Source organism: Orbicella franksi, chromosome 10, assembly GCF_964199315.1.
Source record: "Orbicella franksi chromosome 10, jaOrbFran1.1, whole genome shotgun sequence".
In the NCBI taxonomy this organism is placed as follows: Eukaryota; Metazoa; Cnidaria; class Anthozoa; order Scleractinia; family Merulinidae; genus Orbicella; species Orbicella franksi.
Genome location: NC_138154.1, coordinates 14,343,006 through 14,367,510, shown reverse-complemented (window position 1 = coordinate 14,367,510; position 24,505 = coordinate 14,343,006). Strand labels below are relative to the sequence as shown.

The 24,505-nt window shown below is 36.6% G+C and overlaps 2 protein-coding genes across 2 annotated transcripts; one reads left to right on the top strand and one right to left on the bottom strand.

Moving 5' to 3' along the window:
• Positions 1-262: 262 nt before the first annotated feature.
• On the bottom strand, positions 263-13,575 carry LOC145501661 (uncharacterized). Its single transcript, XM_081481087.1, has 18 exons — positions 13,485-13,575; positions 13,277-13,389; positions 11,114-11,170; positions 10,529-10,601; positions 7,848-8,035; positions 7,202-7,328; positions 5,707-5,774; positions 5,365-5,416; positions 5,221-5,249; positions 4,892-5,003; positions 4,700-4,739; positions 4,566-4,601; positions 4,158-4,275; positions 3,505-3,574; positions 2,810-2,858; positions 2,547-2,689; positions 1,386-1,515; positions 263-626 (listed from the first exon to the last, which is right to left on the bottom strand). Exons 1-18 carry the CDS (start codon positions 13,498-13,500, stop codon positions 263-265), a joined length of 1,785 nt encoding a protein of 594 aa, XP_081337213.1. The 5' UTR covers positions 13,501-13,575.
• Positions 13,576-13,654: 79 nt separating this feature from the next.
• Positions 13,655-23,366, top strand: LOC145499300 (2-amino-3-ketobutyrate coenzyme A ligase, mitochondrial-like). Its single transcript, XM_081478801.1, has 12 exons — positions 13,655-13,763; positions 14,761-14,984; positions 15,335-15,424; positions 15,541-15,760; positions 16,404-16,500; positions 16,989-17,075; positions 17,643-17,725; positions 19,264-19,373; positions 19,825-19,926; positions 20,576-20,651; positions 21,487-21,534; positions 22,080-23,366. The coding sequence occupies exons 1-12, from the start codon at positions 13,721-13,723 to the stop codon at positions 22,184-22,186; spliced, it is 1,287 nt and encodes a 428-aa protein (XP_081334927.1). The 5' UTR covers positions 13,655-13,720; the 3' UTR covers positions 22,187-23,366.
• Positions 23,367-24,505: the final 1,139 nt, after the last annotated feature.

The following is a 24,505-nucleotide window of genomic DNA, read 5'->3' as shown; positions in this document are numbered from 1 at the left end:
TATTTCAACAAAAATGAAATAATGCAAATATACTTGAAATGCCCTGGCAATGATGGATAACAAATTCAACTTCTACACAATTTTCTGATAGAGTCTTCTAGGTAATTTTATGACTCTCCCTTACAGTAAGTTAGAAACAGCTGTAAGGGGAATGTGACATTGTTCTTCTTCTTTAGTTTTTCACTGTTACATGCAGTTATTCTTTCCTCCGGCAAGAGTGTGAAATACAAGCCAGAACACTGCCTTCCTTATGTCTCTCTTGTTAGTACAGCTTATGTGGATAAAATCGTTTTTCAGGAGTTGGGGATTCCAGTGTTGGTTTCTTTGGTGGTGAAACGAGCTGTGGGTTGGGGGTCAAATAACCTTTATGGACTTGTGTGTCCTCAAGATTCGATGCCTGATCAATACCATCAAGAAAGTCTAGAATATCAAATGAGGAACTGCTTTGTGCAGAAGGAAAGGCTTGTATATCTGTGCCAGAAATGTGAGAGTGAGAGTCCTGTTTTCCAAATAAACATCTTTGAACATCCCTGCCATGTGGAAAATTATTTTCTTTTTCCTTTTCAAGTTTTCTCTCTCCACTTGTTACACCATTGTAAAATTTATACTGCAAAAAAAAACCCATTCTGAAATTAGACCCCTGTTTTTAGTACTGCTTGGTATTTTTTTAGAAATAACTTTTCATAACTAATAATTATTAATCCTACCTTCTTGGTACACTTTGACAGGATATCAGCTAAGTTTAGTCAGGCCATGGTTCATATTTTTGCATGACACAATGCAAGTCTTAGTCCATAAAGTATCTATGGCAAGACCAAATGAGCCTAATATGTTGTGAAGCCCACTAGAAAGGTACCGGTATATGATAAGGTATCCACTGATAGCTATGCCCAAAACTATTACCCAAAAACCTGGCAATATCGGGGCAGTGACTTAATATCATAAGAAACTGGCACTGTAGACAAGGCTTCTGACTGGCTTGTTGTCAAGAATTTAGGGTACAGTAATGTAATATCTACTGTTCTTAACTTTTGTTTGAATAATATTTTCACACACTTGAATTATAATTCCAAATTAAAATAAATTAAAACTTAACTGGTCCTACTAGAAATATGTTGTGTTCTTGGACAAGACATGGCTCTCAGTGCCTCTCTCCACCCAGGTGTATAAATGGGTCCTGCCAAATTTAATGCGATGGACTAGCATCCCATGGGGGGGGGGGGGGGGTAAAAATACTCCTAGTTGTTTCATGCTACAGAAACAGTACATAAGTGCTGGCTTGATGGGCCACTTGGCTCATATGCAGACTTTGCCTTCACCAGAGATTATATCTTCAGATACCATAGTTATCAGAAAACAATTGCATAAGTATACTTGTTAGTTACCTGATACTTGCGTGATTGAGATGTTTCTCTGTTAGAATGTGAATTTGACTGCTTGGCAGGAACTGTTTGTACCACTCTGTTTTCTTGTCTGACTTTTCCACTTGACTCAGTTTGTAGAACAGGTTTGTGTCTTTCAGTTTGAACCAAACAGTCACTGGTCATAGTTTGAGTTCTCTGTCCATTTCTTGTGTTCTCACTTCCACTTGAATTTTCTTCTGAGAGTAAGGATTAAAACCAAGCAAAAATATTAGTCCTTGAAATGTTAATAAAAATCACTTCACAGTTAAACTGCAAATAAAGTTCTTCTCAGTTTGGTTTCATCAGTAACCACTAAATGATAACTTCAGGAATATGGTATTAAATAAATAAATAATGACTTTACTGAAGAGCACAATTACTGGTAAAACCAGTAGTTCTCATTGTGGTCCTTAAAATCTACCCAACAGCCACAAAAATGTTACAAATTCAAATAGAAAAATACAAAGAAAATATGCAATTGAAAATTCATGAAAACTTTGTACTAATACTAAAGTTGTCAATTCTAGAATTCCGATCTTTGTATTTCTTGTATATTATATTTCTAAATATACAAAGGAGAATGAGGCCCGTCGTAGTACTATCTTATTATTGAGCAAAAGACTTCCATGTCACTTTTCACGCACATGTCATGTTGATCAATTCACCTTTCATATTTCATTACCAAGCTTAAAATTCACCATCTTTATTCACTTATCACTACTCATGATGACTTTAACGGTGCTGATCCTGGCAGTATGCAGGATGCCTGTCACATATGAACTCAGTTAAATGACCTTGTTCTCCATGAGTTCTCACAGCTCATCAGTGCATAGAGTGCCTGCGCAGTGTTTGGGAGGTCATGGATTCTATTCCTGTCGGGGACTTACCTTTTTTCTTTGTCTCACGCTTGTGTCATGTTGATCAATTCACCTTTCACAATCATTTTTTTGGTCACAAAGTATTTAAAATTCAGGTAATAGCAGTAACTTTGAAGCAATCCTATCTCAGAATGTTCACTTTTTTTAGCTTTGTTGCGGTATCATAACCCAGCACTTTTAAATACCCTTCTGGTATATTTATAGGACCATCTGTCTAACAAGTGAGTTTTCCCCTCAATACTAAGCGTATATCATTTCATTTTTCATTTATTTCTGTACTGCTGGTTACGTATGCCTTCACCATGGTTTTTGAACATACCAACAGATTTTCTTTTGACACATCTCTTTTGAACGTCTGAGGCCACACCAACATTGTCTGCTGTTCTCTGTACTTGGCTATTGACAGAACTTAAAATGTCAAAAACAAGTGTGGGTAGATAATTTTCATGTTGAAAGAAATATCTTATAATGATGTTATTACATAAAAGCTGAACATGTAACACTGACAATGCTGCTAATTGAAGTTACCTTTGCTTATACATTTTTTGTAGCTGTCCCTGCACTTCAGCAAAGTAATCTAAAGACATGAAAGGCATACATCTGAAACTTTCAGATCTAGAGCTCTTTAAATGTTTACTTTTGGATGGCACAAGCATGCCATAACACATTATCATATGACCCGTAGGGCCCATTGCCTTATTTCCTTGAAAAATCACAAGAAAAAAGGTATCATATGAGGGCTGTTGGCATTAAGGCAATACTTAAAAGGCAAATTTAGTGCTGTTGATTTGACAGCAATAAATTTGGCTAATTTTTGGGAAAGATTTTACAAGTAATGTTAAATTTGGAAAAAAAATTTGTGAAGATTTAACCACAAAATTATACAAACCAAAAATTATTTCAGGGGAAAAGATTAAATGATAAATGATAAATAATATTTATAGAGATGAAAGTTTTTCATACTATTTATATGAAAGTTCTCTCCAGAATACCTCATCCAAGAATAGTGTAGAAACCAAGTTAAAAGATTTAATAAGTGTAACAGGTTTCAAGATGAGTTTTTAAGGTAGGGTTTCAAATAGGATAATCTATTAGGTCAATTCACAATGCAACCACCAAATCATTATAAATTTCCTATTAATTTGTCAGGTCATGTAGCTGATCTTGTTGGGTTTTACCCGAGACCCTTCAGTTATTTGGAACACGACATGTTAGTGACTTACTTCTTCCATGAAAGGTTTCTGAGGGTTTCAAAGATCCAGTCAATGTTTCTGATATCTCTTGCAATGGTGTCTAATGGTATAAGAGAACAATGTTTTTGCATAATCTGTTTTAAAAAACTTTGTCAAGTAGAAAAGGTACAGTACACCACTTCGAGACAACTGACATGAGGAGTAGATCTATGCACATGATTGTGACTGAAATTTCCATAAAATACTGAGTTGTCGGGTATTGGCCTGACAATATTTTTGCATAATTCATCACAAACTAGGTGTTGGTAAACTGGCGGTGTTGTGTACATATAGTTAATGTGAACCTTCTACTGATGATTTCCAACAGATAAAAAGTACCGGTAGCTTATCACTGGCTAAAATTTAACTAGAAAAGAAACCTTGAGGTAACATTTGAAGGTGCCTTGGCCACAAAAGCCTTCTGGGCTTTTCATTGAGCCTGTTTAATATATATACTCAGTGACATCCATTGGACTCAGTAGGATTTAGTGTTGCTGTGTGGAGTTCACATCACCAAGACTCTTAACATAAAACATAAACTTTGATAAGCTAGGAAATAGCGGCCGTAACAAAGTGAGATCATAATTATGCATTAATAAAATGCTATTGGCAATTCATTAACACTCATTGTCCAATAAGCCCACCTTGAAAGCAAGCCTAGCTTCATTTTGAGGTGTGATTCTTTGTGGAGTAATCCTTCGAAGTGGTGTAACTTTATTCTTGTCAGGGTTGCTGTACCTTCCAGATGAACTACAAGTCGAGCTTTAAAACATTTTTGCCCAGTAAATACCTAATTTCAGTTAGGATAGACATAATTTACAAATGGTCCCCATATATTATAGTGAAAAAATTTCCAAAATACACCCGTCAAAGGAGGGTATTGATTTTGTGGGAGTGGTTTCAATGGAAGGAGTTTGCTAATTATCAAATCAATTGCCAGATAAGTAATGGCCCTGAAGGGATGATAATTCCCAAGTTGCTATCAATTGGTTTATAGTTCAGCAGTTTCCTGAGATTTTAGCAGTCAATTTTATTGACTATTTTCGTATTACCTGTGTGTTCTACTACTTCCAACAGGGCTCTGTATTCTAAAAGAGAAGAAAGAAAATTAACCGTGAATTATCACAAGCTACAATCAGAACACTTTTAAAAAACTACAGCTTGGAGTACAAATGATAAAACTTACAGGAAGATTGCATCTCCAGACTTGTTCTGGACTGGAGAATCTGTGAATGAACAAGAAAGCACAGAGTAATCATGATTGTGTGGATCATTAACAGATCTTTTTACGCAGACCAACAAACAATGCAATCTATCCTGATTCAAAGAGAAAAACCCCAGGTTTTAAAATGCTGAAACAGAAAGAATCAAATTTTACCTTGACTTCCGTGTGGACCACCACTGCTTGATGACAACTGTATTTTAAAAGAAGAGCAGTCTAGAACTCTGGCCATATCTTTTGCAGTTTTACATTTGATATCTTCAAATTTCTGGGGGAAAAATTACACTACTGCTTTCGACAGTAATATAACCAATGGAAGATATTGTCTCTCTAACATGACTGTAAGTGTAGTTAAGCTTCTAATAAAGTGTTTAGCCTCTCTGACATGACTGTAAGTATGAGCTGATAAAATATGTTTCTGGTGGTCTGGCTTTGAGTTTTACTTTTGTGGCTATTGATAGGGTACAAATTTTACTCGCACATACCTTTTTACACACCTTCTGCTTAAGATTTTCTGTAATGAAACCAAGCAACTAGAAGTTAGGGAGTTGTTCTACAGGTTCAATTTGGCAATACTCATTCAACGATAAACAGGTGTCGTGCCAAACCAGTTACTTTTCAGCTCTCACCTCTCATTATTGTGTCTGATCTTTTTGCCTTATTGTAGATACCCAAACTTCTCTAAAACAAAAACAAAAACAAAATTCACTAGATTCAGAGCTTCAGAGCTTCTGGCTTACATATTAAACTACACTTTGACACAAAATCCCAGCCGTATATTTTTCTAAAGCCTTGGCACAGACTCTATGGCACTGTATGGCATTATCAATAAAAATAATTATCATCTGGTATAGAATAAGTGGAGCTCTATCCATACAAACATCTAAATTCACTTAAACATGTTAACGGTGCTCACAATTTCAGAGGCATGCATTTTCATACCTTTCATATAAACTTGAGTATTTACTTACAGTTATTCTGTTCTTTGAAATAATGGCAATGTTTGAGTCATTTTGCTGCTGTTTTCTGCCACTGGAATCCTAGGAAAAACTTGATTATAAGAATCACCGAAAAGAATTGAGAAAATAAAATGATGGTGCAGGTACAGTCATTACAATTTGCAAATAAGATAATTCTAGAGCTGTAGATTAATTCTTATGGCTGCATTATCATGCATTTTTGATGCACAAATGGCATTTTAAGGAGTCAACATAATAGACATGAGCCTCTCCAAATTACCAGATGTCTTCTAATGATTTTTCAGCTTAGCCTCACCCAAGTCGAGTTGCAAATTCCTTCCGCATAATTTAAAAGTAAAATATCTAGTCTGCCTAACTAAACCAACAAATAAGTAATATAGTATTAAAAGAATAAAAACCTTTTATATTACTAAAGCTGCTTTTCAAGGATGCTGTGTCTGATTCAAAGCTGTAGTGATGCAGTTTACCTTAAAGAAACTGTAAATTGGGGTTCATGAAAAAAGGCTGTCCCACGACATAGCACCTCCGTGGGAAAAACTTTTCTTTAACCCGTTGAGCCCCAATAACGCATATATGTGTAATTAATGGTCGTGCTCTTTGTACCACTTGTGACATCATCAATTTAAATGTCATCAGATATTCTTGATAATTAAGCAGATACTGGTACTAGGCTAGGCCTTTCCATACAATGGTCAGGCTTAGATATCGATGACATCCCGACATTGCAAATCAAAAAACGTTATCAGTTTTGGTGCAAAAACGGTGGTAAAATGGTCCACTACGCCTATGATAGATCAAGGTCCATTTCTAGGCTTTGCCTGTAATTAACATCCAACTTTTCACGGCAGCCAGAAAGAACATGCAATGCAAAAGGTAGCCAGAGTAAAAGGGCCAAGAAAAAAAGAAAGAAAAGGGGCAACAAACAAAATTGAGAATGGTTAATGGCAAAAAAACAAAAAACAAAAAACAAAACAAAAAACAAAAAAAGAAGTCCACATTTTGGCTTATACAAATGCCTGGAATTGAAATATTGCTCAATCTTGTACATGATCCTCAAAAAATCTCTCCTTTTGGTAAAAAAAAAGCTTTCTTAGCAAAACTTAGGTTTATTAAGAATCATGGCAGCCAAAAAACCTGACTAAACAGTTAAAAACGGTATTTTTTGGTAAAAATTTGGAATTCAAAGGGTTAAATAATTAGTGCAGGGTTGCGGAAGAGCCAATTTATTCTCAGAATTCCTCAGTCCATACGAAGTAATATCATTTCAAGATATGAATCAAGACTGGAGATATTCAGGGTCAATTGATGTAGATCTACAGGATGCAAACCCTCAGACCGGCCCCTCCCCTTACAGACTTGCAGCAAATAAGTCCACAAAATTTCAGATACCTTCACACAGACTGCCTTAAACTAAATGGCTTTGCTTGGCTAGCTTGCTCTGGCTAGCTTGCTCTGGCTAGCCTGCATGTATTATAAGATGAGTCTTGATTTGATTTTGTACCTACCACTCCACTGTGATGATCTTGTTTATGTCTGGAGTGCTTATGTTTACTAGAACTTGTGCCACTTCTGGAAGCAGAATGCCTTTTTGTATCATGTGCACTTGTCATCTGCTGATTGATAATGAAAAACAAACATCATAGAAACAACTCAACAAATTAAATAGTGTGAGACTTTTCTTTTCTTGCATTGGTTCGAATTAACATATTTTTCAAAATTGCGTAACGCAAGGCTCTATAACAGCTCAAAGCTTTCAGCTGGGCATGAAAACTGAGTAGGCATATAAATGATAAGACCGAATTTTTCGACGTTAGCAGGATACCTTGAATCATGAAGTACGTGGCAGCAAGCAACAGTGCACTGCACAGCACAATAGTCCTGTCAGTACATGTACCATTACGTTGGATCATGCAGAGATTGATCAAGTCGGCTTAGCTGAAGACGTACACATTTACTAAACTTGATTTAAGCTTACATTTCTAGCTGGCGTTGGCTGGAAAAATTAGAAAACAAGTTTTTTTTTTAAGGCAATACAGCATCTAGTTATGCTAAACAAATATGAGATATAAGCTTAACCTTAGTATTATGCTCAAACTTGTGCCTACAACTGATCTTCTCAGATGTAAGCTTACCTTTTTATGTGATTCTTTTTTCCTTCTTTCGGTGGATTCTTTCACCAACTTTTCTTCAATTCCCTTTGGCTTTGTAGTCTTCCTATGTTTCTCAGTGTCGTTTTCTAATCCGTGATCACATTCCTTGTCTTCTTCACTATCAGAAAAGGGATCACGGGGAAGCGACTTTCGAAATAATTCTCCTTTTTCTTCATCCATTATGAAAACAAAATACGAACTTAGCTTAGTTAGGACGAAAAATATTTCATAGCATATATTGTAAATGAAAAGCAATCGCCATGCAAGTTAAGACAGTATATTGTGAGAAATTTAAATGAAGGTAGTCTTGTAAGCTTTATGCAAAGCAAAATAAACTAAATTCAAGGTTTAGGCTTGAACTGACACTTCGCTTGAACTTACCATGTCGGCGTTTCATGCGCATTTTGAGGAACAATTTTCAGTAGGATGTGGTCTTCCACGTGAAAATAGTTCCATTATTCTCTACCAACGATATTAAATTACTTAGGCAGTTAAAATCGGGGCTATCTTTTTTTCAGATTGCCAGAAAAATGTGAAAGATGTGACGGCACCAAACACCTCAGTAGGCATTCATAGAGTCGTCGTATTACCGCCATCTTGCGAGTTCGCGCGCTTTTCCCGTACGCCTTTTCCCCGCGTCGCGTTTGTTTTTTCCCGCCTAGTGAGCGGTTACGTGAAAAAACAGGAACGGGCAGAAGATAACTGGAACACGCCATGGAGATTACTGGAGTTCGATTTGCAAGAAAGAAAAAAGCACTATGATCAACCTTCTCTACGAACAATTTTCCAGGTTTGAATTGACAAGATCTACCAATTCTTTTGCTGTTTTCAGGGTTATTATAACAAATTGTAACATAGGCACGCAAGGCGTGCAAGAGTTACTTTTTGGGTCAAGTATCAGAGATAGAAGCATTCAGGGTATAGTAATGATTTGGTTAATTTGACAAGTTTTTTCGGTTGTGATGTTACATTGATCATGGTAAGATAGCTAAATAGTAAGCCATAAAATGTTTGATTGAACAAACTACAGTGATCTGAACGTCTCCAGAATAATGTAGATACCATCTTATTTTCTAACAGGCAATTTGATTCGTTCTTTGATACAACCCGCACTGTGATTGGTGTGACACGAGCACATGCATAACTCCCTCACTTACTGATCACATAATCCTTCCAACCCCCAAGAGGAATTTTTGCTCAAAAATACTCAAGTTAATTTAGACTTTTTCACATTTTATACGAGTCAAAAGTTTACCTTTTTACACAACACAACACAACTTCACCGAAAATAGAAAGAGAAAAAAAACCTCTGACACGTTGAAAGTCTGATTTAATTAAATTGCACTTTAGCTTGGGGCCGTGCAGTCTTCAAAGAACATTTAAATAGTTTTCATACGTTTTACCTTTAAAAATATCGGACTGAAATGAATGTCATCAAATAAAACTATTAAACTGCTACTGCAGAGACGTAAAAACCGTCCAGAAATGAAAGCTTCTTTTTTGTTTAATATCCTGGAAACAACAGCCGATAACTTGTGAGCTCTAATTGAATTTACTCCCATACAAAAAACAAGTGTTAAGTTACCACTTGTTACTAAAGATAGCAAACATCTCGTGAGAAAGAGAGGTGACAATTCGTCCGCTCTAATTGAATTTACTCCCTTGTGAAAAACAAGAGTGTCAAATTACACTTTGTAACTAAAACACAAAAATATCTCGTTCTATTTGCATGCAACAAGAACAAAACAATCTTTACCTGCACTTACTATTGGAAACAAAATCTAAAGTCTCGTCCCCTCTAAAACATGTCCTAAGAACTAGACGCGACGATTCGTGACCTCTAATTGAATTTACTCCTTGTGAAAAACAAAAGTATTAAGTTACCTTTGTAACTAAAAATAAAAATAACTCGTTGCATTTGCATACTACTAACTCACAAACTGTTTCAAACCTCAAGGCTCATCTCGTTCATTTAACTAAAATCCTCAGCCTAACCCACAGAAAAAGTCGAAGTAAACCCAATATATGAATACTTCCTCCTCTTTTAAAGAGGAATAAATATGGCCGTTCTGAACTCTATCAGGATCAAATCTTCTCACATACCATTTACCTTTACAACAAGAAATTTGATTGGCTGTTTATAGTAGATCCAATCTGATTGGTGTGACATACATACATCTCTCACTCACTCACTCACTCACTCATCCATTGACCCGTCCATAACATACCCAATGCGCCGACTAAGAGGTATTTTTTTTTGCCAAAAAATAACTCAAAAATTGTTTGCTCTCATTCATTGATACATCGCATAAATTATAAATTCCCGTGTCTGTGCGATTATTGACAATGAAAATTAGCCAATGATCGCACAAGAATTTCTGCAGTTATCAGAAAAATTTCAATTCAACAATTATTGTTTGAGCATCATCATTTTTTAAATCTAAGTTGTTCACAAGAAATTCGTCATGTGGCATCTGTCATGTGGTCCTAAGAATTACGCAAACAACTATGTGTAAGAATAGATAAATTTTATTTACAATTTTAACATATTACTTAATATACATTATTTTTTGTGGCACTTTATCTCCTTTTGATAATATACCAGGCGACAAAGAAGACAAAGAGACAGAACAGTATGAGATAGAGCATGACTTTGTGGTGACCTTTTTTAGTCAGGGCTGTCAATCTGCCCATTGTCGATGATAGCAGTGAACCTCCTGAGTCAAAATCTGTATCCTAAAAACAAACAACAGATTTGTAGTGTATGTTAAAGCCTTTAGTTCAGTTTGAGAGGCTAAATCAAGCACTAATTTGTTAGCTTAGTTTTGAATCTGTGTGACCTACTCAGCCAAGCCAAGGCAAATTCAGGAATTTTGATAGGTGGGAAGGTGTCTGAACATTTGCTGAGGAGATATTGTCACGACAAAGTGCTTTACAGCTTATAACTTAAAAATATACTGTTTATATTGGAGATAGCTTGAAGCAATCTTTTTCAGGTTTGGTATAGGGGAAGGGGGTGGAATGGAAGACCTCCATCACAGAACCTCCTCTTGGATTCCATGGGTGTCACTGCAATTGATGAGGTACAACACCATATCCTAAAAAATAATTGACCTTACAACTTTCAGTATTGTTATGATACAGCAAAATGCCAGTTATAAGACCCTCTTTCCCACAAAATAGTGTGGTTATAACTGACATTTTACCTTGATCAGCCAAGTACTCAGAGTGTAGCAGATATTACATACCATTTCATTTAGCATTTTATTCTGGTATTTCACCTCATTCCCAATGTCTATTGTAAGCTGCAAGAAACAAAGGTGATTGATTGATTGATTCATTGATGGATTTATTGATTGATTGAAAACAAACAAGATATCTATGAAACTGTTCAGAAAATTCTTCTGAAATCTTTTAAAAGAATAAAATTTATATTCTTAATATTCTGAGGGTGTTCAGGAAACTATTCTTTCTTTCTGAATAGTAAATAGATAGAACCCTTGGGAGCTCTATGAAAATTTCCTGCAACCCTTACCCAATACTACACTACGTGCACTGGACAAAATCGTTCTTTACTCATAGTGCTTATTTCACATTATTGTATGGCTTGTGTTTGTAGCCATTATAATGCACACTCTGATTGGCTAATTCTAGGGTATTATTCAGCTCTTCTTTTAATTAATAACTTATATACATTCAATACACACTTACATACTTACTTTACGAAATTACATTACTAACACCACTCACATTGCAATACTCGATTTACAGTACACTATTTATTTCCCTGCAATTATCCCTGCAATTATTTAGCTCTTATTAACCGCGCAGGAGGTCTGTATGGGAGAATCTTGACTGAGGTCGTGAGTACAGACTGAATGCAGTGAGGTCTGTACACACGACCAAGGTCAAGATTTTCCACACAGACCAACTAAGCTTGGTTAATAAGATGTTTATTATATGCAATTAGAGAACAATTTAATTCATTTAATGTAACTGGTTTGTACAAGCTGACATTTTGCTTGCAAACGACGATGAGCTGAACTTAATTCTGCCAAAGTTTGCTCGTCCTCTATATTTTTTTTCTCAGCAGGTTTTTTGGCAATTCCATAAATAAATAATGTTAGAAGAAAATAGTCAATATTTTTGCATTATAGTTTGCAACTTTTTTACCGCAAAATGTAACTGGTCTAGATGCCAGTCCAGATGAGAAAATCTAGTCCACTTTCAATATCGATTTCAGCTAATCAAATTTGTGAATTCGGTAGTTTCCAGTCCTTGTGAGACACAGCCATTTAATAATCTCCTGTAATGCCCATGGGTCGATTATGGCTTTGTCAATTCTACGCCCTCCCATTAACTAATTGATGTCAGTTTTTCATGCGTCTGTAATGTTATTAATCATGAATTTCATCATAACATTGTCAAAGTAGCTGTGGATCCACGAGGTCATAGCCAAGTGGATCCGTAGACTACTTTGTTATGACGAAATTCTTTATCAATAACAGGACAGACGCATTAAAAACTGACATCAATTTGTTTTTTAACGATTATAACAAATTGTCAAATTGTCCGTTCTCACTCGTTAACGCATCGCATAAATTATAAATTCATGTGTCTGTCTGCTTATTGACAATAAAACTTAGCCAATGAGCGCGAGAGAATTTCTGCAGTTATCGTAAAATTGGCATTGGAAGGGAATTTCACATTTTCTCCTACATGCAAGACCAAGATGAATTTATGGGGGTGGTAGTAGGGCACAAGCTAGTTTCCAGTTGGTTAAATGTCAGAAAAAGAATTTAAAACTACATTCTTTATGTAGGGTTAATCCCTTCGATGTATAATTTTTTGTTTCTGCCTAAATTGGCAAATGCCCCACCCCCAGGCAACCCTTTGTGAGCAAATAACCCATGCAGGTGGGGATCGACAACCTGTCAAATGCCCGTCCAACACCCAAGGGGATGAGGATGGTCACAACCACCATGGGCCTGCAAAAGCAAAGCAGAAAGTCATATAATAAACAACTTATTAACCTCGGCCTTGCTGTATTGACCTTGCTATCACTCTGTTAATATGGTAAGGTCTTGGTTTGAGATTTTCTGGTAAAGACCTCTTTCTTGGTTAATAAGTAGTTATTATTGTGCTCTTCTACGAAGCCGTAAAAATCACCAAGAAAATTATGATAAAAAAAGGAATTAATAATAACTACCTAAATTACAGTATAATCATACACTAAACTAACTATGGCTTAATATGTAAGTTTATTAAAAAGTACTTATTAAAATGCTTAACTAACGGAGGATAAATTGCTTCAGGTGACAAACTAATCTCCAGGCAAAGCTCTTTTTGAGCCGGACGGCTTCTGTACGTGGTCTTGGTTTAGACACATAAGATTAAGTTTAATACAATACCGATTTGAGTGCTTGAACCTTGCTTGAAAGATGGTCGACCATTTTATCATTTTCTTCCTCTAGCATGTGGTGATCTGATCGCTGGGCCATATTCCCTTGGAAATCTGTCGGAGCTGAAGTTAAACAGATTCGATCACAAATTTTCAACCAAAATGCTGAATAAAATTCAATTTGAGACTGAAAATATGTCAAGCAATTACTATACTACCATGAGCTCTTCTCATAGCGATTAAACAGTAAATTTGTAGTTATAACAGGGCAAATTTTCTGATGCGTTTTCGAAAGACGTGTCACTTCGTACGAAAAATCTCCGGCCTATAGCGATATACCGCTGACCAGAGATCACACGGAAGCGAGGCTTACTTGGGACTCTACGCGACGACTCGCAGACAGAAATATTCACGCGGACTGAAGTAACCAGTGTATGTTTTAGCTTTCAAAAGTATGGCTGCATTGAGGACATCACTTCGCTCTATATCTCCATCAGGTATGAAATTAAAGGAAGATTTCATCCCCGGATAAGGATTTTTACAAGCACTTTATAATTTCACTGTTGAATAATTCGTCTACTTCAATTTGTCACGTGGAAAAAACTTCCGTAAGCTTTGTGCAATCATTGAGGAACATATTTAGTCAAGGATTAAGGTTATTGGCCATACTCGATCTAAGTTAATTAACTTAACTGATCTTCCCAACGCGTGTTGAAATTTCGGTGTCAACATCAAAGCGTCTGTAATAACTGCGTAGTCTATTGTCTGTGTATGAAGACATCCTTTCTTCTCAAGGCAGCGATCGCTCTTCCGGAGGTGTGTTGGAGGCGTTGCTCGTCCGTGATTTCAGTTTACCTGAAACTATTTTGATTTTTTCTTTTTTCATAAATTTGTCTCAAATTCATAATCATAACCTGAAACCAATCACGGAAGAAAGTTTTTCGAGTTTTTCTGGCGGTATATTCCATAATTTGGGACCTAAATACCTTGGTGTTGTTGAGGATTGTGCTCATGTCGTCCTTTTTTGTCTGCTGTAGTAACGGAGGTCTTTATTTTTGGACATACATTTGCCTCGTGGTTAGTGTCCTCACCTCTGGATCAAGCAGTCCAGATTTGAGTCTGGCAAGAGAATGCGTTGTGTTCTTGGACATTACAATTTAATCTCACCAGTGCCTCTCTCAGCACCCAGGAGTATAAATGGGTACCAGCGAATTTAATGCTGGGGGTAACCCTGTGATAGACTAGCATCCTATCCTGGGGGGAGGAGAAATACTCCTAGTCGGTGAGCTAGTAAGCTTGTTTCTATCACAAGGGTGATAATTGTGTTGCACAGGCGTAAACTAATATCAAAAGGAACCTATTAAAGACTAATACATATCTCAGAGAATTAGTCTATCTTGTTCATCATCTCAGATGTGTTTGTGATGCCTTTCATCTCAGAGTCTTGATTTCTTTTTGTATGTGTTTCTTATTTTTTTATTTTTTATTTTTTAGCTGTGTTTGCTGGCCATTCACAACTCCAGATATCTGTCCGGAATGCAAGTGCAGCACAAGCTACCCTTCTTAGTATCTTAGACTCTCAGATCAGTGACATTCAACAAGCGGGAACTTGGAAAAGTGAAAGAGTTATAAGCACAAAGCAAGCATCGGAGATTGCTGTCCAAGGAAGAAGTGATAAGCTGCTTAATTTTTGTGCCAACAACTATCTGGGACTTTCAGTGAGTTACTTAGTCTTACAGACTTTATCCAGGGGTGGGTGGATCCACGATTCTTTTGAGCTGGGGGAGGTGGCTAGTACCTTGGAGTTGCAGTTTTAAGAGGTGTCTAATTTAAGACTGGCAATGCTACAAGCAATGCTACAAAGTAGAAACTGTCATGAGGAACCTGTCCAGAGTTTTTGCCTTTATTTCTGCTGTAATATTCACAGTCACAAATATGATCTCTTTTCAGTTTTTATTTTTTTGCCTCTCCCAAAGGAAGAGGGTGGCTAGCCACCACAATGACAAAGCTCTTAATTAAAAATAATTCTTTGTGAGACTTTTGTATGTTTCTTTTTCACTTTTTTCAGTCGCACCCAGAAGTTATTCAAGCAGCAAAAGATGCTTTAGATAAATATGGCAATGGCCTGAGTTCAGTCAGATTTATTTGTGGTACACAGGTAAAATCATTTTCATAAATAAATTGATGTTATTTTTTAATTATTATAAAATATAATATTTTCACGATTAAAAATGAACAGAATGATGCGGTCAATACATATATATTTATTCACAGGATATTCACAAGGAACTGGAGGAAAAGATATCACGATTTCATGACCGTGAAGATGCAATTTTATATCCTTGTTGTTTTGATGCAAACACCGGTTTGTTTGAGGCTCTTTTAAGTCCAGAAGATGCCGTCTTAAGCGATGAACTGAATCATGCATCTATCATTGATGGAGTACGGTTATGTAAAGCCAAGAAATTCAAATACAAGAATAAAGATATGGCAGGTATGATTTGCGGTTTGCCTGAGGTAAATGAGAAAGACAATAAATTACAAACTCTTCCAAGTAGACTGTGAGAATCATGTACTAAAAGGCATCTCTGGTCAAGTGTCGATCAACACTTGATTAACACATCAATCAATACTTGGTCAACACTAGGTCGACACTATCAACATCTCGATCAAGTGACATTCAGTATAAAGCCAAGTGTCGACCAACTCATATGTATTGATTGACACTCAATTGCATGTCTGCAAAATTTAGACGTCAATCTCAACTGGCATTCAACGGAGATGTTGATCGATTGTCAACCGACCTGTCAATAGAGTATTGATCAAGTGTTGATTGAGGGTCAATGGAGGGTATTGATTGACACTTGACCGTGGAAGCCCTTAGTACACATAATCTGACCATGACACCTGTAATTTTTTTTACCTCCTCCAGAGTAATGGTTTTGCTTCAGACCAATTATATAGTACATCTGAAACAAACTCGCAGCATCAAAATGTTACTCTGACACCTGGAAAAAAATTGTAGGTCTACTGGAAAGAGTAGTATGATATGATCCCAGTACATATATATGAAATAATAATCCTTGCTGATCAGGGATTAAAGTCTCTTGACTATATGGTTTTAAACTCCATGCTAGACCTAGAGGAGAAGCTGAAAGAAGCTGAGGGAGCACGCATGAAGTTGATAGTTACAGATGGTGTTTTCAGCATGGATGGAAAAGTTGCTCCCCTCAAGTAAGTGACTGTGAAGTCTACTCAAGCTCTAAGCTCTAGCTCATGACAAGTGGTTACAGTATCGACAATAGTGTCTGACTTGAATATCTGGGTTGGGGGGGGGGGGGCACTGATGTAAAAAGGTGGATAGGGGATGCTCATGGGGAAAACTTTTTATTAAATGAATTAAAGGAGAACAATCTGGGCATGGCTAGAGTGTTGTTTGACCCCTAAAAGAAACCACTTTAATACAGACCTTCTTGGATGGCAACCCCCAAAATATCTTGATCGGGGTTTAAAAAATAGTAGTGTTTTGTTGTAAAAACCCTATGTGAGACCAAAGTTTGTTATTTACTCTCCGTCGAGCACCCAGCCAGTCCCAACCTTTTCACATGGGAGTTCCCATATGTAATTATGTCATTATTTAATAATGAAAATGAACTTAATTTTATTTGTAACACCCTATACAAGCTTTCAATTAATAATACTTGTGGTGGTTCCTCTAACAGTGAGTTGTGTGACCTAGCAGAGAAGTATGGTGCACTGACTTTTATTGACGAGTGTCATGCTACCGGATTCTTAGGTGAAACAGGAAGGTATCTGGACACCCTTGAATTTATGTTATGCACTTGTTAGAATTGTATTTTCAATTATTAATCATCTCTGCGGCAAAAATATAATATTTATTACAAGTAGATTGTAATTGGTTATGTAGACACCTACTTGCCATGCAATCTGTGTGTAATCACTAATAGGTTTCTCTTGATTTAATGACTCACATTAGCACTTGTAAAGGATAAAAAATGCAAATTACAGCTAAGTGGCCCATATCAGGCCGGGGTTTCAGTTGCATGAAGTGACTAGGAGTTTTTCTGCTCTCCCTTGGATGGGATGCTAATCTATTGCATGGTTACCCCCCAGCATTAAATTTGCTGTTACCCATTTGTACTCGTGGGTGTGGAGAGAGGCACTGTGAGAGTGAAGTGTCTTGCCCAGGGACACAACATATTGTCCCCTGTCAGGGCTTGAACCCAGACTACGCAATCCGAAAGCATGTACGCACTTACCACGAGGCCACAGCACCTCCCACTGACTTGCACTTGTGACAGATATATAATATGATCACTGTGAAGTCATTTAATAGCCACACTCTTTGTTGATAGGGGAACAGAGGACTATTTGAACTGCAAGGGCCGTGTAGATATTATCAACTCTACTCTTGGAAAAGCTTTGGGTGGTGGAGCAGGTATGAATGAATGAATAATATCTTGAGTGGTGTGTAAATATTGTACATTTAAGGACAATATGACAATCATTTTATTTTTATATTTATTTTTTTAATTTGCCACACAGTCAAAAATAGAATTAGGGTACGATGATTAATAAATAACAAAAATTAATACCGTATTTATTCACTTATAAGGCATACCATTTTTTACGAGAAAATAGGCTTGTTCGATCAAAATCTGCTCAAAACTCTGGGTGCATGTTATAACCGAGTGTTTTCGCGCAAAAAACTATAACTTCTCCACATTTCCCTAATAAACTGAAATGAGAATGTAAATAAATACCGGTAAATGAATAGACAAAAGACAAGCAACGTTGATCATTGACTTTATGTGATTTTTTGGTTCTAAAAAGAACCAGGGTGGCTCTGAAAAGAACCTTTTGTTTGAAAACTTGGCTGAGCTCAGCTACTCGTTGTCTTCGGCTTCACTGTCTGTCTCAAACTCGTTGTCAATCGGCTCTTCTGCATCTTCTGCTTCTTCTTCCTCTTCATCCCAAACAGCATCATCTTCAGTTCCATCGAGAGCATTGTTGATACCACAGGACTTGAACAATCTTGTTATCAAATCTACTGGGATCTCTCTCCATGCTCGATCGATCCAACGCAACACCATCTCTTTACTGGGCGCTCGCTTCTTTCTGGAAGTGAAGGCGTGCAGGTAAATGGGCTGTTAATCATCCAGGCTTTGTACTGCGCACTGACCTTTGCTTCTTGGTTGGCTTATTGATGCACTTATCCAGGGGCTGGAGAACTGGAGTGAGGCCACTGGGAATTACGGCAACATCAACGTTTCGTCTGTCAAGTAGATCTTTAACTGCATCCATTAAATTGGCATGGAAAGAATCCCAAACGAGAAGTCTCGACCCTCAGGCGTAAATCGAAGATTCCTCCGAATCAACTCCTTGGTTCCTATAAGTTAGAAAAAAAAAAACTCTGAGTAGGCTACAGTTAAAGACATGACTTTCTAATGAGTGTTACTAAGGGAGTATTAAATGTAAACAAAGCCAAGGTGATTTCAGTGAACTCCAGTGTTCTTGTGGCTGGCAACTCGAATCTCATTGGGGTTTCATCCACGTTCAGGATTTGGCTGGACTCATAGCCACATGAAGAAAGAAAACTACAATTTATATATTAAAGGATATAGAAAACAAAATGGCAAGTAAGCTTAGGCTCCATCTCAAGAAACGCCAGATACATGACTAATTAAGTTCTCTGCTGTGGATGCTTGACTGCATAAATTATGAGACCCCAAGACTATGATGTGGTAGTATGTGAGCAAGCTCTAAATAAGGAATTTAATAATTTATGCTTCAAATACCTAGCTAATGGCAACACAACTTATACAAATTGATGCCCATTTACATTTAACCATTCAAAAAATTTGGTAAGACATGTAAATCACCAGACAGATAGAGTGACAGATTTGTCATAAATTCTGCAAAAATTGGTAAAGAGGAACTAATAAACTATTGATTTATTACTCCGGTGTACTGTAGGTGGTTACACAACAGGACCGAGACAGCTGATCCAATTATTACGTCAGAAGTCCCGTCCTTATCTCTTCTCCAACACCCTACCTCCTCCTGTGGTGGGTGGGGCCAGTAAGGTGAGCTGCACTGAATGAGCAGGTAAATTTCTCTGTCTGCTGAGCATCATACTACTCTATGTACAAAGAAGACTCGTTCATTTGTTCCACTCTAACATTAATTATTTCTCTGATAAGTGGTACTTATTAGGCTTTGTTCATCGACTGTTAGACCTGCCAAATTCAAATATATATATCAGTTGCTGGTCTGTTTTTCTTTCGAAATGAGGCGGGAACATTTCAGACTAGAAGAGATTGGGACGAGACATAGGTGAAGCACTCGTGAGAAGAAATACCACTGACCCTAAGAAAATACCATTTGCCAGCAGTCTAGATGTAAACAAATAAACAAGCTTGACCTGCATACCAAAAGTGGAGTATGATCCTGCAACATAAAACAGTTTTCCTTTTTTCATCTGTAGCATAATTGCTGATATCTACTGTTTTTTCATATATTTTTGCAATCCTCCAGGTGTTTGATCTGTTAATGAATGGCTCAGATCTGATTAAAAAAGTGTCTGACAACACCATGTTATTTCGAACAAAAATGACAGCAGCAGGTTTCAACATCACTGTAAGTAACTGAACTCCAAGTTTAAAGATTTTAACCTCCTAGTCTAACTGAGAGTGAGGGTCAGACTAGGGAATAATAATTGGTAGTTGTAGTAAAACTTTGTTTAACTAGGGTGGCCCATTCAACATCATGGCTGGTATTCAGAGGGGCCCTGGTAATAAATATTATGTACAATGATTATCATAGAAGTTCAAATATATTGTACAGTCAGTATGGAGCTTGTGGCACTTTATAGTCCTTAGTCCCAAACAAGAAATTTACCTCAACATGAACTGGCAAGCTGGGCATCCGTGATTACGAGATACCAAAAAAAAATGTATGGTTTGTGAATCATAGCAGAGAGGCGTCTATCTGGGCAGTAAAAATTTCTCCAGGCAAGTGCGTTTTGAGAGTCACTCACCCAAATGGTGAGTGCTGTCAAAATTTAGTTTCCAACACTGTGTAGGTGAAACACATTCTTTTCATTGAATGAGTTTTGCAAAGACTTGTTTTCACAGGAGTAAAATTAAAGGCAATAAGTAAACCAGCATTATGATATTAAGTAGAATGTTTGTTCACATGTACACATAAATCTCTAGCATATTGATCATACCATGGCTATCTCCTAGTACATAATAATTCTGTTGTGTTGTTTTTTTTGGCATTATAGGGTGATGGTCACCCAATAACACCAGTCATGTTAGGAGATGCTCGGCTTGCTGTAGAGTTTGCTGATGAAATGTTAGGTGGGTGTATATCACCCAAATGTTGGTTTTCTAATTCAAGATTTGCCACTCCGGCACGCGAACATATGTTGGGAACTGAAAATGGGTCTTGTTAGGTCAAGGTGTCTGGCTCATACAACCTATGAGCTCAAAAGATATAGTGCTTGTATATGGTGAAGACCACGACTAAGTGGCTGTTTATGTTTGGTGTCCAATAGTGGAGGTTCCTCTGATTGGTTTGTTTATTGATTAATTTAGTGGCTTCCCAAATGATTGATTGATTGATTGATTGATTGATTGATTGATTGATTGATTGATTGATTGATTGATTGATTGCTTCATTGTTTTCTTGCTTGTCTGCTTGATTGATTGGTGTGTCAGGGTTAATATTTCATTGAATCACTATAGTTGACAAATAAAATAATGCATATTGAATGCAGCTTTCAGGATGCAAAGAAACCAATGGTCAAGTAACTATGACATACTAGCGGAATTAGATATTCTCACTAACCCCTGTAGTAATTCTTACTATTAATAGAATGATATGACTGATTGTAATAATTTAAAATTTAATTTATTTAATATAATAAGTTTATCTCTTACATCACATCAGTCTGTAAATTATGTGAATTTCCTGTAAGATTTGATCCCGTACTTACTCATTGGGCATTAGGAATGATGGGTAGAACCATTAGTGCACCTGCAAAATCTACTAGCAAAAGCTAGTGGACATGAATTTCTTTTCTGATGCTCATTATTTACTCATTATGATACACATGGCTGGTTTACTGATAATTTTACTGAATTGTAATAGTTTTGCAAAGAGTTGATTTGTTTCCCGTTTCTGATTTTGCAGAGCGTGGAGTGTATGTGATAGGTTTCACATTTCCCGTTGTTCCCAAGGGTAAGCTGTTTTATCATTTTGGATAACATTTTCTGTCTGTGGAACAATTTTCCAATGACTAGACAGCACTGTTGACAATACAAAAACAGATTGAATCAATTCAATTCTAGTCAATCATTGATGCCAAACACAAGACACTGTGCACTATAGGACAAAAGTATATTTCCAAAAAATATCCCGACCCCTTAATATTGAGCTTGCTGAAGTTATTTTGTTACAAAGGCTAGGTGCGACCTCTCCTGAGAAATTGAAAAATACCGGTAATAGCATTTGATAAGTAAATTCAGCCGAGCGTTTGTGAAGTGAACATGAGTATTCTTGGAGACCCAGCGGGTACAATTGATGGGAGGCAAGGGAATGTTGAATCAGTAAGAAAAAATCAGCAAAGAAAATTCAAAGAGCATAACATTCACATTTCTTCACTTTACTTTTCCCTGACTGGTTTGGCTTTCCCTGGGTATAAGGAGCTGGAATGCAGGAATTGCAAAAGCACCTGTATGAGCTCAAACACACCTATTTAATATTTATCTTTTACATATATACAGGCAAAGCTAGGATACGTGTACAGATCTCTGCTGCCCATAGTACAGAGGAGATTGAACGTTGTGTTGACGCTTTTGTTGATGTTGGAAAAAAGAAAGGAGTGATTTAAATAAATGTATGAATAATTTTAGCAATTTGAATTGAACTAAAAAAATATTCTCTGAGTGTTCTAAATAAACTGATAAAACTGTTTATTGTCAAGACAGGTAATTTGCAGGGACTGTAAACCTTCATAGTGTTATTAATAACACGAAATGAATTAGGCGGTCAGTTCTTCAGCTCAGGTCTTATTTACTACCAAAGAAAACTGTGTTTGCTTGCATTACATTGCAATAAGAAAGATTTCTTGAGGAATACTCCGAAAAATAAATACAGCAAGGGTACACTTTTTTTCATGTTTTACTTAATTGTATGTAATAATGCATAATTACCAAGTGAGAACACCCAGAAATGCTGAAAAAAGTTCTCATTAGATAAAAAGTTCTGGGTATAATTTTTACTAATTTAGGAGGTATTTTAGGGGGTAAAACATTTCTCCCAAATATTTAAGGATGGACAGGGATATTTTTGATTGAGAGAGACAGCGGTGTTGTGTTGGTACGCTTGTAATATTTCTGTGCAAAATGTTTTCTAAATATATCACTGAGGTTGCAGTGCAAAAATTATTTTGGCTTATTCTATAAATTCTTTTGTGGGCATATTTTGCTTGCAGGAATTGTTTGGGTAGTAATATATCCTTATTATCCATCCACTCAAAAATACAGTGTAACAGTTCATACCATAAATATTAGCATTTGGTGAGAAGAGAGTGAGTTAACCATCGACATTAATATTTAATAGATCATCTTTATTTGTTAATTAAGGAACATTTAGGGTTAATATTTATATATATCTTGCACATGGAGGTATTTTTTTTGAGTGTCGAAACACAGCTTTAATTTACTCCCTACCAGGGAGCATGTATATAATGGCCCTATTTTACAATTATTGATAAGTTAAAGGCCCTAATGAAATAATGAGATTTCTATGAGGTGGTAGTTGACAAGTATGAATAGGCCGAATCAACTTTAGGCTTGATTTCCACCACTCTCTCTGGTGCAGGCTCCTTTCCCAGTGACTGGTAATCAAGCCAAAATCAACTATCACCTCATAGAAATTGAGAGCGAATAACCTAATTGCACTTATAAAATTTTTAAGGGAATTTGCTTCAAATAACGGTTTCCAATCATAATTTTTCATCTTAGTATTAAACTTCACGCTGATGTTCAAATAAAAAACTATTTCCTATGGTCAGTGGTGATGTTTCTTAACCCAATTTAAACCCTATTGCTTAATTGACGAACTCTGTGCCCTATTCAGATCTAAAACGGGTATTTTATCACTAGTTGTGCTAAAAGGTGCATGGAGCACTCCCCACTTCATTAATTGCCGCCCTGTCTGTGAAAAAAATGTGTGAGGCATGGTGGCTTCATAGTTAGTGCTGTCATCTCCAGATCAAGTGGTAAATGGGGGTAGCCCTGCTAGCATCCCACCCAGGGGAGGGGGGGGGGTGCCAAGATACTCTTAGTCACCTCATGCTACAGAAACCAGAAAAGGAACCAGCCTGATGGGCCACTTGGGTCGTATGTAGTTTGTAGCCTACATAAAATTTTATACTTACTGCACCGCTGATCAAAACATAACATAAAACCTTTATTGATCGTTACTGATCTTTATTTTAACACAATAAGAGTAGAGCTACTAAGCTTGTGGGGTCGTGTATACTACTGAATTAAAATATGTGCGGAAAATTTGAACCATACTTCAGGCCACCCAGCTGCAAGCCATAAAGTGGGATACAGACTGCCATGCCACAAGCCACTGAATGGGCCATAAGTCATATCCCTGAAAATCATATCCCATACTATCAGGAGGGATTTTTAAAAAAAAAAATGAGAGAAAACAAAGGAAAAAAAATTGTAATCAACAATGTTGAAACATAAAAATATTGGGGATCTGTTACCAAGATTGATCATGATAACATAGGATATAGCGTTCTCTAGTAAAAAGTACTTAAAAACATAAGCTTTCGACAGCCAGTCTGCTGTCTTCATTGACGAAGGAAACTATTGCATCAGAAAGACACTGGAGTCATGGCACACGGCAAAAACTGTCGAGGCTGATAATAACTCATGCCCACTCCCAAGACAATACATTCTTTTAAACAAACATTAATTTTACCACTTTTAGCATTCTTTTGAGCACTCTTTACACATGCAGTAATTTTAAATTTATGTGATTTACTCTCTATATTCAAATTTTAATGTTTCATTTTATCACAAATTTTATCCATTGAAGACAGTAGACTAGCTGTCAAAAGCTTGTTTTTAAATACTTTTTACCAGAGAACGCTATAATATATCCTATAATATCAGGATTATGTTCCAAT